This window comes from Sciurus vulgaris (assembly GCF_902686455.1).
Source record: "Sciurus vulgaris genome assembly, chromosome: 16".
In the NCBI taxonomy this organism is placed as follows: domain Eukaryota; kingdom Metazoa; phylum Chordata; class Mammalia; order Rodentia; family Sciuridae; genus Sciurus; species Sciurus vulgaris.
The window spans coordinates 34,386,022-34,399,909 of record NC_136477.1 but is presented as its reverse complement, the minus strand read 5'-3'; the positions used below and the strand labels follow the sequence as shown (position 1 = coordinate 34,399,909).

Genomic DNA, 13,888 nt, shown 5'->3' with positions numbered 1-13,888 from the left:
CTTCTTTTATTGAATGTACTCCATGAAATAAATTTTCCTCTAAGTACTGCTTTCATAGTGTCCCAGAGATTTTGATATGTTGTTTCTTTGTTCTCATTTACCTCTAAGAATTTCTTAATTTCCTTCCTGATAGCTTCTGTTATCCATTCATCATACAATAGCATATTATTTAATCTCCATTTTTTGGAGTAGTTTCTGTTTTTTACTGTGTCATTTATTTCTAATTTCAATCCATTATGATCCGATAGAATGTAAGGTATTATCTCTATCTTCTTGTATTTGCTAACAGTAGCTTTGTGGCATAATATATGGTCTATTATAGAGAAGGATCCATGTGCTGCTGAGAAGAAAGTGTATTCACTCTTTGTTGGATTGTATATTCTATAAATGTCCATTAAGTCTAAATTATTGATTGTGTTTGAGATCTATGGTTTTTTTTGTTCAATTTTTGTTTGGAGGATCTGTCCAGTGGTGAGAGAGGTGGGTTAAAATCACCTCATATTATTGTGTTGTCTATTTGATTTCTGGCATTGACAAGGATTTGTTTGATGTATATGGATGAGCCACTGTTTGGGGCATAGATATTTATGATTGTTATGTCTTGCTGATTTATGCTTCCCTTAAGCAGTATGAAATGTCCTTCTTTATCCCTTCTGACTAACTTTGGCTTGAAGTCTACATTATCTGATATGAGGATGGATACTCCAGCTTTTTTGCTGTGTTCATGTGCATGGTATGTTTCTGCCCATCCTTTCACCTTTAGTCTGTGGGTATCTCCTTCTATGAGATGAGTCTCTTGCAGGCAGCAAATTGTTGGATCTTTCTTTTTAATCCAATCTGCCAGTCTATGTCTTTTGATTGATGAGTTTAGGCCATTAACATTCAGCATTATTATTGAGATATGATTTGTATTCCTGGTCATTTGGCTCATATTTTTGTTTGTTTCTTTGTTTGACATGACTTGATTCCTCCTTTATTTGGTTGTTCCTTTAAGGTAATTCCTCCCTTTGCTGATTTACATAGTTGTTTTTCATCTCTTCTTCATGGAATATTTTGCTGAAAATATTCTGTAATGCTGGCTTTCTTTTTGTAAATACTTTTAGTTTTTGTTCATCATGGAAGGATTTTATTTCGTCATCAAATCTGAAGGTAAGTTTTTCTGGGTATAAGATTCTTGGTTGGCATCCATTTTCTTTCAGAGCTTGAAAAAAGTTGTTCCAGGCCTTTCTAGCTTTTAGGGTCTAGATTGAAAAATCTGCTGATATTCTTATTGGTTTCCCCCTGAGTGTAGTTTGATTCTTTTCTCTCGCAGCCTTTAAAATTCTGTCTTTATTTTGTATGTTAGGTATTTTCATAATAATGTGCCTTGATGTGGGTCTGTTGTAATTTTGTATATTTGGAGTCCTATAAGCCTCTTGTACCTGGTTTTCCATTTCATTCTTCAGATTTGGGAAATTTTCTGATATTATTTCATTGAATAGATTGTTCATTCCTTTGGTTTGTTTCTCTAAGCCTTCCTCAATCCCGATAATTCTTTTTTTTTTTTTTTTTTTGGCAAATCAAGAAAGTTTTATATGATTCAAAGAAAAAAGTTACATTACACATTCTCACTTAAATAAGAAGTCCAAGTCTGTTACATAAACCATAATCATGAAATAAATTTTACTGAACTACTTAAAAGGCTCAATGTCAAGACTCAAGCAGACTGCTCAGGTAATAAAGTGCACGGGGAACGGCTCTGCGCTCGGCCTCGGGTCCCGCACTAGCGCAGGGGCACCTCGCTCGAGCCCCAGCCCGCCAGGGCTCTGGCTCTCAGGAGAGGATTTTTCAGGCAGGAACATTTTCCCAACTTATCTTTTTGGAAAGTACTTCTAAATCTAATCAGGAAGCGGAAGTTTAAATTAAAACCATTTCAACACATCTACAATCCTATTCCGAGAATGAAACTCTATGTCACAAGCAACCAAATATTCAAAGACCTTCCACTACCCACCAGATCACTAGTTGGACAAACATCACTGGCATGACATAATTAAGGTAACTGTCCAAATCTGATGCCATTTACGACATACACATAGTCAAAAGTGTTTATGCTTACTTAGGAGAGTGGTAGGACTGGGGTGGTGGGGAAAACACAAACTATGTACAGTCATGGTTCTCCTGCAGCTATATTATGCCTAGGACAACAGGGACACATACCTTTGGAACTGTCCAAAAATGTGGAAATCTCCTAAAGACACATACACACATGTGGTGTCAAAAAGTAGTTGATACTAAAGGACAATTTAATGAGGATCAAGTAACATACTATGAAGGACCAAGCAAAGGCTCTATAAGACTAAAAAGACCTGAACACGTAACCCAATTTTACTTACTCCACGTCACCTTACCATCATTTTAGTAAAGGTAAGTGCCAACACCTAAAAGGCAAAGACGAATCTGCACAAAAAATATTCCCAGGCTACCAAGATAGTGCAATATTCTGTGTTCTTTCATTTCTTCTGCTGCCTGAATTTCCAACATTCATCCAAAACCAATTCCATGCAGGCAGCCAATCTCCTGTATACCTGTGCCCACATGACTAGAGAGTAGTGACCAGTCTCCTTTCTAGGTAGACTGCCAAAGGTAATTTTCTGTCTGATCAAAACAATTTCTTTCAAACAGAATGAATGAAAGGGCAGCTACGTGGTGTTACACTGCCATTTAGGCATAACATGCATTTCCTATAGTTTTTCATCCCTAACAAAGGAACTTGAACCTTGGCACCGACTGTGTGCACCCGCACCTCAATTCAGATGAACTATACTTGGTGGAAAACTCATCCAAGCTTTTCTCTAATAGTCATTCTACCCCCAAGACAGTATGGATAAGGCCACATCAGAAAAGGTCAACCGACAATGGGGGGGGGGGCAATGCTTGCATTTTTGGTGCCTCAGATACAAACAATGGTTTGGCAGAGCAATGGTCCTAATGGCAAAAGCACACAGAAGCTCAGCTTCTGCAGCAGCCCCGGCACCAGGAGCTGGCAGTGACCTGAGCACCCCTGGGTGCATCCTTTACGTCACACAACAAACACGACTAGTTCCAGCCAACAAAAATTTAGTTATGTGGACTACAGGATTGGTTGCCTGGAATTTCTCTTAAAAACATTATGAAGCTGACTGTAAAATTTTTCTTCCCTTCTCTTTAATAAGAGGCCCTTATTCAACCAATACTTATTTTTTTTTAATCTTAAATTGAAAAGACCTCATAACAAACTTGTGATTTTTTTTTTTCTGAACAATGTACCAAGCTTACTAAAAGCAAAAGCAGAGTCATAAAACTTTGCTATTAAAACACTGAAAGTAAGGTGGTAAAAATCATCTATCTAGAAACTGATGATTGGAGCACCAACAATATAAATATTTTTATAAAAAACAGTATAAAATTAGTACCCTGTCTCATTTCTACAAAATATGAATAGGAAGGTTGTAAAAATCCAGATTTTGTAAACTTTATTGCCAAAATGTTTGAATGCTGGTGACTTAGATCATCAAACTTTCCTCTATTTCCTTTAAAAAGAAAGAAAGAAAGAAAGAAACTTCTCAAACTACAAAAGATACCGAACAGGGTCCCAACCAGAAAAGAAGAGTTAACACACTTCCATCAGAACCAGCTCCCGACCTTCTGAGGCCGTTTTTGGAGGAAGGCATCAGCCATTCCCGAGCGGCTTTTTGGAATCAGTGACGCCCACTGACTCTCAGGAAGAAGCAGGCAGGGGCGCGTGGGGGCTGGCAGGAGACTCCGCTGAGGCGATCCTGTTCAGCTTGCCGACCTCCGTCTGCCAGCCTGGGATCTTCTTGGTGGTCATATGGTGGCGGGCATGCTTTGTCAGGTGGTCACTGCGCATGAAACGCCGGTCACACACAGGGCACACAAACTTCTTCTCCCCAGTGTGAGTTCTTCGGTGGCGAGCCAGTTCATCTGAACGCGCAAATTTTTTATCACAGCCGTCCCAGCTGCAGTTGAAAGGCTTCTCCCCTGTGTGAGTGCGAAGATGGGCCTTGAGGTGGGAACTTTTGAAGTAGGTCTTTCGGCAGCCCGGGAAGCTGCAAACGTAGTTTCTCCTTCTGGAGAAGTCTACCTGAGGGGCACAGTTTTGGCTGGAGGCAATGAACAATGGGGCAGGGGCCAGGGGCAACAACTTGGTGTTCCCAACAGCCATGACACTGGATGGGCAAGTGGCAGGCTGGGGGAGAGTGCCCTGTGGCAGCACCAGCATCACAGTTCCCTGAGACAAGGGTGGGCCCATGAACACAGGCTGGGGCATGGGTGCAGCCTGGGGTAGGATGGATTTGACAGTCCCCACAGGCAATAAGGGAGGGGGTCTCAAAAACGCTGAGAACATGCTGCTCTGTCCGGTCGTAGGGATCATTTGGCACAAGACAGGGGGACTGGAGACAGGGACAGAAATCAGAGGGGTGGTTTTCCTTGGCACCACCAAAATTCTTTGGTGAGCAGGACTGAACTGCAGCAGGCCACCCCGCCTGCTGGCCTTTGTCAGTGGGGAGCAGGCCGCCAGACCCGTGCAAGCAAGGCTGACAGGAAACCGCATTCGCGATGAATAAACTGTCTGCAAGGCGTGTATCCTGCAAAGCTTCAAAATGTCCCAGAAACTGTGCTTTCCCCTCTCTGTTATTGGATAGTCGCTGACCTTGCATTTGGGCAGGAGGAAAGCAGGTAGAAACAGGATTCTCCCCTGTGTGGCGGATCACACTTGTTACCAAGGCCCTGCAGCCAGGGACAGGGGCTGGTTCTTGGGGTTCCAGCTTCAAACTCAGCAAGTCCCTCTCAGTCCTCTTGTTCAGCCCTCTGGCTGCCACAGTTGAGGAAAGGGGGAGGGCCATGACCCTATGTGCTTTGGAATCGGTTTCTTGGGGAGGAAGGGGTGTCCCCATCGATGGCTCCATGAGATCAGGGCTCTGAGGAGGAGTTATGCACAGAGTTGATAAAGAATGAAAGTCCTTTGGTAGATCAGGCGCGACTGTGTCCATAAGCATGGTGGTGGTGACATCCCCAGAGTCAGAGACAGGAGTAAGGGGTCTTATCCTTAACAGATCACCTTTCTGGGATCTCTGACCCCAGGAACTCATGCAAACAAGCGCCTCAACTGCTTCGATGTCTGTTTGCTCCAAAATGCTGCAGGTAGACCTTTCACTGTCATGCCGTTTCCTCTCCAGGATTGACTCACATATGTCCATGTTGTCAACCGCACGTGCGTCGCCCGGCCCGCGGAGCCGGGCGTGTGCATGGTGTCGGCGGTTCAGAGGCAACAAAGCGGCTGGGGCGTAACCTCGGGCGCTGGCAGCGGCTGCACGTGCACAGCGGGCAGCGATGACCCGAGCTCCTGGGGCCGGTGCGTGCCTCAGCCCGCTCGCTGGGCTCTGCCCCGGCGCGTCCCTCGGGCCCGATAATTCTTAAATTTGGCCTTTTCATGATATCCCATAGTCCTCTGTTCGGTCAACTTTGTTTTCAAGATTAAATATTTTGTCTTCGATATCTGAGATCTGTCTTCCAGGTGTTCTACCCTATTGGCTATGCTTTCTGTGGAGTTTTTAATTTGGTTTATTGTTTCCTTCATTTCAAGGATTTCTGTTTGGTTTTTTCCAATATCTCTAACTCTTTATTGAAATAATCTTTTGCTTCCTGTATTTGCTCTTTTAACTGTTGATTGGTGCGATCATTCAATGCCTGCATTTGCTCTTTCATCTCCTTGTTTGCTTCCCCGATCGTTTTGATTATGTACATTCTGAACTCCTTTTCTGACATTTCTTCTGCCATGCTGTCATTGGATTTTATTGCTATACCATCTAGGTTCATTTGGGACATTTTCTTTCCTTGTTTTCTCATATTTGTTCAGGTATCTACCCCTCTAATAGTGAAACTCTGGGATATTGCAGATTTCCTCTCTTGACTAATATTGTCTCTGTAGATTTCCAATAACTCACCTCTTAGCCTTCAGTAGCCTGAAGTCTTGGAAGAACTTCATAATGCGGTGCTCCAGTAGGAAGCTGGCCTTCTAAGAGTGGTGGACTTCAGGTGGGGTGTATTCCACAGTGGCTCTGAGTTGGTCCTGAGTCTCTCAATACCTCCTCTTCTTGGCTCCTGGGTCTTGTCAAAGGTCCTCTAGCCTCCTTTAGGTGTCTCAGGAAGGGAGTTGCCCTTCCAATGATGATGGCCATGCCCTAAGGAGTAATTCAAAATGCCTGCACCAGCCTATAAAGAAAATTCTGGCTAACTCCGTGATGGCGACAAACCTCGGCGTGGTGGTCAGGCAGGGTTGTTCAGTGATGGCGTCTGTCTTTGGCCTGGTGGTTGGGCAGGTTGGCTACCGCTGTCCAGTTCTGCAAGGCAGGTGGGTTGGGTACCCGCCTGCTACCTCCGCGATGCAAGTGGCCTGACTTGCCCGCCACCTCGCTCTATGACTGTGACCAACCAGTGATGGCACCGACCTAGGTGCAGGGGTCAGACAGTACTGCTCAATTATGACCTCTGTCCTTGGCCTGCTGGCTGGGTGGGATAGCTGCTGGCCGCCTACCTCCACAATGGAGGCAGCCTGGCTCACCTGCCAGCTCACTCTGCGACTGCAACCAACCAGTGATGGCACCCTGACTATTAATTCTTTCAGGATTTATTTTTGCATATGTTATACAAAAGAAGACCAACTAGTACTTTTCCAGGCATATCACACCAGTTTTATCAAAAGGGATAATTAAATATTTTCTTCCCATGAATTAAAATATTACATCTATTATATGTCAAATGACTGGAACACTCTTATATTCTTTTACATTTTTGTATTTATTCAATTTTATGTCAATAGTAAGTTAATTTGATTACAGAAGATTTGTAATACATTCTGATAATTGACCTAAGTTTCCTATCACAATGATTTTGAATATTTCTTTACCTATTCCTGGGCTTTTGTTTTTCTATGTACATTTTAGGAATATTTTTATAATTAGTAATCACCTATTGGGATACTTATAATTGTATTTGTTTATTAATTATGGAGGATTGATTTTTATGATATAGTTCATCAATCAAAAATCTGAAATATATTTCCAATTTTTCAGAACCACCTCATTTCTTAATAATAATTTATATTCTTATCAGATATCCTGTACCTTATCAATTACATTTATTTCTAGATGTTTTTGATTTGACTGCTACTATGATGGTATATTTTCCTAAAATATCATTTATGAATATTTTTTGCTAAATGGTCATTGCATATTTATTTCAGGTCAACTAAATAAAATCTCTTATTAATTATAATTCATTTGTTTTAAGGATTTTAAATCTATTTTTACATTTTCAGCAAAAGATAAACTCTATTCTTTTTCTTTTTTTTTTTTTTTGCAGTGTTTATGCTTAGCTACTTAAATTCTGCTCATCTTAGACCTTCCAAACCTGCTCTGAACATTAATGGGGACAAACATGCATTTGTCTCATTTGTGATCTTAATTTAAATAATTTTAGTGTAATTTGTTTTTATTTTTATTGGAAAATGTTAATACAATATAAATTTTTCCCTAGTTTTTTTTTTCCTTTTTTTAAGATTGGTTGGTGATTTTGTTAAATATAATTTAGCATACTTATTTGATCATATGAGTTTTCTCTTTTAATTTGTGGCTTTCTTGATATTGAAGTTCTTGCATTCCTTTTAAAAAATCTACTTGGTCAGAGTATATTTTTATATATTTTGTATACTTTTGGATTCTGTTTGCTGATATTTTATTAGGAATTTTTCTGTCAGTTGTGTGGAAACATAAACTGAAACTGAACCTGCTATTTTTCTGGATCAAATATCATCAGCTCTTTGTATTTTGATCTTAGATATGTATTCATAGATAAAACAGCTCTACAATTTTTCTGTTTTTTACATGATGTACTAAAATTGTCCATGTCCAAAAGCAAACAAAACTATCTTTTTCTATAGTATTTTAAAAAGGTATGTTTTACTATTTCATAGTTTTATTGTATTTTTAAATAGATAATATATAGTATAGAATATTCAAAGTGTATCAAGTTTGAAGCTTAAAATGTAAGACTTTATTTCCTGAGACCAGCAACTATTACCAGTTTCTTGTGTCTTTCCCCCACTGAAAATAAGCATATAAACATAAATTCAAGGGATGATATGACCATTGATTGGAGGTTTAATTTTTCCATGTAACACCATTTTTTGCATATGGAATGACTGTTCATTCTATTGACTGTATAATATTTAAATATACGGAGGTACCAAAATGGATTTAGTTAGCCCCATATTGCTGAAAGCTTGTGTTTCCAAACTCCTACTGTTTGTAATATGTAGCCTTTACAGCATCCACATGGCGTTTTGTACATGTGTGAAGAATGTTTGAGAAATAAATTCCAAGAAATCAAATGGGTATGTCTGAGTAAATGGTCTTTTTACAGTGTTGAATAGCTGGTTATTAACAGATCTTGGGTCAGGAATCAGATATTCAGGTTCTTTCTACAGTGCTATTTCAAATGTGAAAAGTAGATTCTTCCTGTTAAAATTGGAATGTTGCCTGGGATAGAAATCAAGGCTGGACTTTCCCCAAGAATGATAAAATTCCCTCTTAAGGCAAACCCAAGTCCTCTTGGATAAATATCAATGAAATGAGAAAAAGGATGGAAACCCCTGTCTAGGGTCAGCAGGCTAAGCCTGAGAGGTTGTGCAATGAGACAGGGGTCTACTGCTTCAGCAAGGGACTGACTTTTCTGTGCAGATAAGAGTTTGTGCCTTTAAAACAGATCAGTTTCCAGAGTACTCAAATCAGAATCAGGACCCCCAAGAACCAAAGCCTATTCTTAAGAGCTTTCCTAAAAACAGATCTAAGTAAAAAAAAAGAAAAAAGAAAAAAAAAGGGGGGGGGAGCAGAAGGGTGGGGTGTTCTACTATCTGTTTGTTTTATTTTTATCTTTCTCTCATTCTCTCCTTCCCCCTAAATTGTTCTTAGTATTTCGGTTCGAAGTATGAATATTTGACCGAAATTTTTCTGGTGGAACAAGAACCATCTGTTTCTTAATGTCTTTGTTTTAGAAGAGCACTCTCTATACGTGTTACTCTTTAGAGTAAGCAGAGATATTTCACTTCTGCTTGTCTGTCATAGCTTCTGTTGCTGGGTTGACACGCTTTCTTCCAACTGCCTGAAAATGTTTTCCTTTTGCCTTTTTCTTCCTCTTTGTTTTTCCTCTAGCAGTGCAGCAATAATCTTAATGTGCTACTGTGTTTTAATAGTCAATTTAGGCTGACTATTAAAATAAAATAACACACAATAAAACCACTACATTGATGGGTGCCCTCCAAATGGCAGATCCCAAGGAGATGGTGTTCTTTTTTAAGGGACAACTAAGTTTGATTAGAGTTAAGGGGTTGGTGGAATAGTCTGTCTTATGCCATTATCTCGAAACACAGTTTCTACCTTTTATGCTAGTTTTTGTTTGCTGAGATATTCACTTCTGGGTGGCCACTGAATTAAACTGCACCAAATGAAACATGGTAAGTCTATTATGGAGTGCAGTCCTCTGTATTCCAGCTCTGTCCTTCCAGAAAGAACTGGATAAACAAGTCCACAGGGAATCTCTGAGTACTGTGTGCCTCTAAACAGAGACCCAGACTATCATGATGATAATATAACCTAGGACGAACAGCAGAGTTCTTCTCTCACTGATTTTAATTAAGATCCCAACTAAGGATGAAACTAAATCAAAATGGGACTAAGTTACATTTTCTGCACCTCCAACCCATTTTTGGGTTCCACGTTCACTCAACTCCTGACCAAATCACCCTTTGACCTCAGGCTGTTTCTTAAAGTTTCCCCAAATTTTAGACTTCTATTTCTCCTTTCAATAATTTTCTTTTTAAAAAATCCTTCCACAGTTCATCATTACTGCCAGGTGACAATTTTCACGTAAAAGAATGCCTTGAATGTAATGCTTAATCCACAAAATATGTCAAAGTGAGCCATATGGCAATATATTGCAGGAAATTGTTAAGGTCTCGGGAAGAGCAAGGGCTTTGGTTTCCTATAAATCACATCATATAAGTTGTCTCCTCTTTGCACTCACAAAATTGACCCTGGGTTCCTGAAGTATTTATCTCAAAGAAGATTGAATAATTAGGAACTGTTAGGAAAAAATCATTGTATACTTTCTACCTTATAATTTTTCTCCAAAATCCTGGTCCAAGTAATGCCATGTCAAGTATTAATAGAAACCCACAGAGTTCCTAAGAAAGACTAGGCAAAACTGGCCTTGTTGTGTCTGAAATTAACTGGATGTAGTCTGTTTTATTAAAAAGCACATTTTTCTGCATTTTAATATACAGTCTCTCAATTCTAAATTTTATCAGAAAGCAATACCTTGCATTGAGTTAATCTGTAAGTCAGAGTGTGAAAGAAAAAATGTAATGGATGCATGTTAGGTAGAGTTATGTTTATTTGTGCTCTATGAGTAAGTGCTAACTAAAAATCTTAAAATAAGTCCTGGTAGTGTAGAGCAGCTCCAAATGAGTTCAGAGTCCTTAAGAACATGCCCTTCTTTTAGAAGTGAAAAATGTTCTGGCTTGCTATGCCTGCACTTTCTGCCCAAGTCTATTTTCTCAACCCACTTCCTATGAATAGTTCTCAGTCTGCTGAAGTTCTTTTCAGAGCAGAGAAAAAGTTCAGTACAAGGGGAGGAAAAGCTAAAAACGTTATTACTCAAGTTAGAGGAAGGAAGAGAACTGGAAAACAACCCAGGGGTTTTGACTAGTTTAGTCAATAACCTTCAATGCCTGTAATAGGATGCGGATAATTCCTATGCCTTCAGTAAGGTGTTTTGTTGCTTCTCTAGCCATCCACAACTTAAGAGTTAGTGCCAACATGGAGCAACTTCAATGCTGACATCCTAAGGGAACTTATAAACAGAAGACACCTGATACAGTCTTTCCTATACAGATACGATCTGTGTTCTCACAAGAGGTCTAGCATTTAGCAGTTGCCAAATAGGATGCTTTTGAACTGTGTTTTATTTCCTTTAATTACAATAAGATGGAAACTCTGGGAAATCCAGGAGTGGAGGGAAGTCCAAATCTTGCCCTGGTTTTTATTTCCCGTTAAATGCAATGAGAAGCAATATCCAGATATTAGTTTCTTTGCCTCTACTACTTGGCTTCAGGGGTGGCTCCTCTATTCTCTGTGGGATCCTAAAGTCTAGGGCTGGCACTTTCCTCTCAGTGATTAGGAACAGATATCATGGGACTGTGCCCAAAACAGGCAATGGAAGTCCAAGAGTCATTAATTCCAGAAAAGAGAGGGCCTGTTTCTAGCAGAAATTGTAGGGCCCACAGGGAAGTAGTGTTACAACTGCCTCTTCTGTGTTTGAAATCTTCTCCCTTAATTCAAAAGAAAGCTCAAGCAAATAGCAGTCTTATGTAAATAGACTATAAGCAGAAAATTTGCTGATGATATACAACCTCCTTCAGGAAAGATATGCTGCCAAACATTTCCAGAATGGCCCAATGACATGGTGTATCTCACATTGAAAATAGGAAGAGATGTCTAAATCTGTGTGTTCCCATGAGAAGTAAACATCACCTGGAAGTCCCCAAAGCCTCAATCCCTTTCCCTCCTCATTTTAGAATGAAGAATTTTTCCAGAGGAAAAAAATGTTGTCTAGATTAGAATTTGATTCACATAAATCATTAGGACAAATTCCATAAAACAATAACCTAACATTGATAAAGTAAAAATCTAAGGCTTACCTACAAGAAATGGTGAAAAGCATTATGATTTTATAATTTTAAAACAAGTACGTTTCTTTGTCTCCTTTATAAAATGTTATTAGAAAGAAAATACAGAGCTATAAAGTGCCTATTTTCAAACTGAAGGAAATCAGTTCAGATTAACATAATTCTGCAGACCTGCTTAACCCCAAAGGAGAACCCCAAAACTATGCAGTATCAAGAAACTCTAGAATTAGTCCTAGTATGGTAGATGTTTAGAAAATATTGCATATAGATATAGGAAGATATTAGATTGAGTTGCTTCGAATGATATTTTATAAGCAATTTCTAGTTTCCATTTTTCTTCTGTAATAAATGTAGGTGTTCTCTTCTATCCTTGGCATCATTGACCCAAGTGTGCCTTATTACTTTCTTAAAGCCAGGTACACAAATGATGACAATAGGAAGTTTGAAACACACCTACCCATGGTCACCTGATCCAGTGTGAAGCTGAATAAGTGAGTCAGTGAGGTGAGGTATGCTTTCCCCGGGATATGTGATAGTGACCCCAAAGATACAAAGACACTAAGTATCAGTAGCTGAGGTAAGGTATTCCCAAACTCAAGGCAAGGATATAATTTTTTAGTCCTTCACTAATATTGGTACCACTCTCCACTTAGATTACTCACCATTTCTGCATGGTGGGAACTGGTTGGGGCAGTAATAGAGTATGCCTTGGCACTTTGCAGACTTCTAGGAAAACCAAAGCAATGTCAAATATGGACTCAGAATCCAACTGCTCTATTCTATTAGAAAGCTGTAGTTCCCTCCCTCTTATCATCTTCCACTCCATTCAGTTCTTTCTGGCTGTCTTTCTCTGTGGTACTAGGGATTGAACCCAGAAGTGCTCTACCACTAAGCTACTATTTATTTATTTATGTATTTATTTATTTATTTATTTATGTTACTTTGAGAGTGTCTCATTAAATTGCTGAGACTGACCTAAAAGTTATGATCCTGCTGCCTCAGCCTCTGAAGAAGCTGGGATTACAGGTATGTGCTGCTGTACACTCAGTCAGATGCTCTTTTTATGTGTGTGCTTTAAATTCTACAGGTACTCAACTTTTCCTTAAAGAATGTAGTTTATGAAGCTGATTGAGGACTCTGTGTTTGATATATTATGAACCTTGTTTAGAAAATGTCTTGAGATACAGTTTCAGTTCATAGTTATTGTAATGTTCCATATTTTTTCTTTCTAAAATATATGCTAAAATAAATGAAAAAGATCTTAATTTTAAGTAAGCAATGCAATATTGTTAAAAATAATAGAGCAAATCTTTAGAACTTTTTCATCTTTGCACAAGTCTCCTTTTCCTCCTCCCTCTAGCTTTTCTACTTTTGAAAACTTATTTAGTTAGACTCCTACAGTATTGTCCTCAGGTTCCTGGCTGATTTCACTTAGCCCAGTGTCCTCAAGTTTCATCCACGTTGTGACATGTGACTGAATTTCCTTCTTTTGAATAGTTGAACAATATTCCACCACCGTCTTAATTTTATATCACATTTTCTTCATCTGTTTATCTGTTGATATATGTTTAAGTTTTTCCATTCTTGGCTCTTGTGAATGATTCTGGAGTAAGTATCTCTAAGAGATCATGATTTGAATTCTTTTGGATAAATACCCAGAGTGGGATGGCTGGATCATATGATAGTTCTGTTTTAAATTTGGAGATGACCTCTATACTGTTTTCCATAGCACCATTTTACTTCCTTATTAATAGAACACAAAAGTTCCAATTTTGCCACATTCTTTTTAATACTCGTTTTTTTAAAAATTTTTTCTTTGTTCTTTGGCATTGTTTGTACAATGACCATTTGAACAAGCATGAGATGATACAGAGGTTTTGACTTGCTGTTCCTGATGATTAGTGATATTAAGCACTGTTAGTTTACCTCTTGGATATTTATATGCCTTCCAAAGAAGAAATTCTCCAATAAGAAATACATATTTATGCAACTTCCCCTTCTCTGATCCTTAGGCCAAAAAAGGAGAAGAAGAAAAAAAAGGCTTTCCTGGAAAAATTTCTGGACCATTTTATTTGATATTTATCTTCAAGGAGCCTTCAGAAC

General features: G+C 39.0%; 1 protein-coding gene across 1 annotated transcript; it reads right to left on the bottom strand.

Moving 5' to 3' along the window:
- Positions 1-3,479: 3,479 nt before the first annotated feature.
- LOC306646351 (Krueppel-like factor 11) lies at positions 3,480-5,290 on the bottom strand (the record flags this gene model as incomplete). Its single annotated transcript, XM_079115012.1, is given in 3 exon segments — positions 3,480-4,478; positions 4,480-5,266; positions 5,269-5,290. Coding segments are annotated over 3 exon segments (1,548 nt in total). The 3' UTR covers positions 3,480-3,739.
- Positions 5,291-13,888: the final 8,598 nt, after the last annotated feature.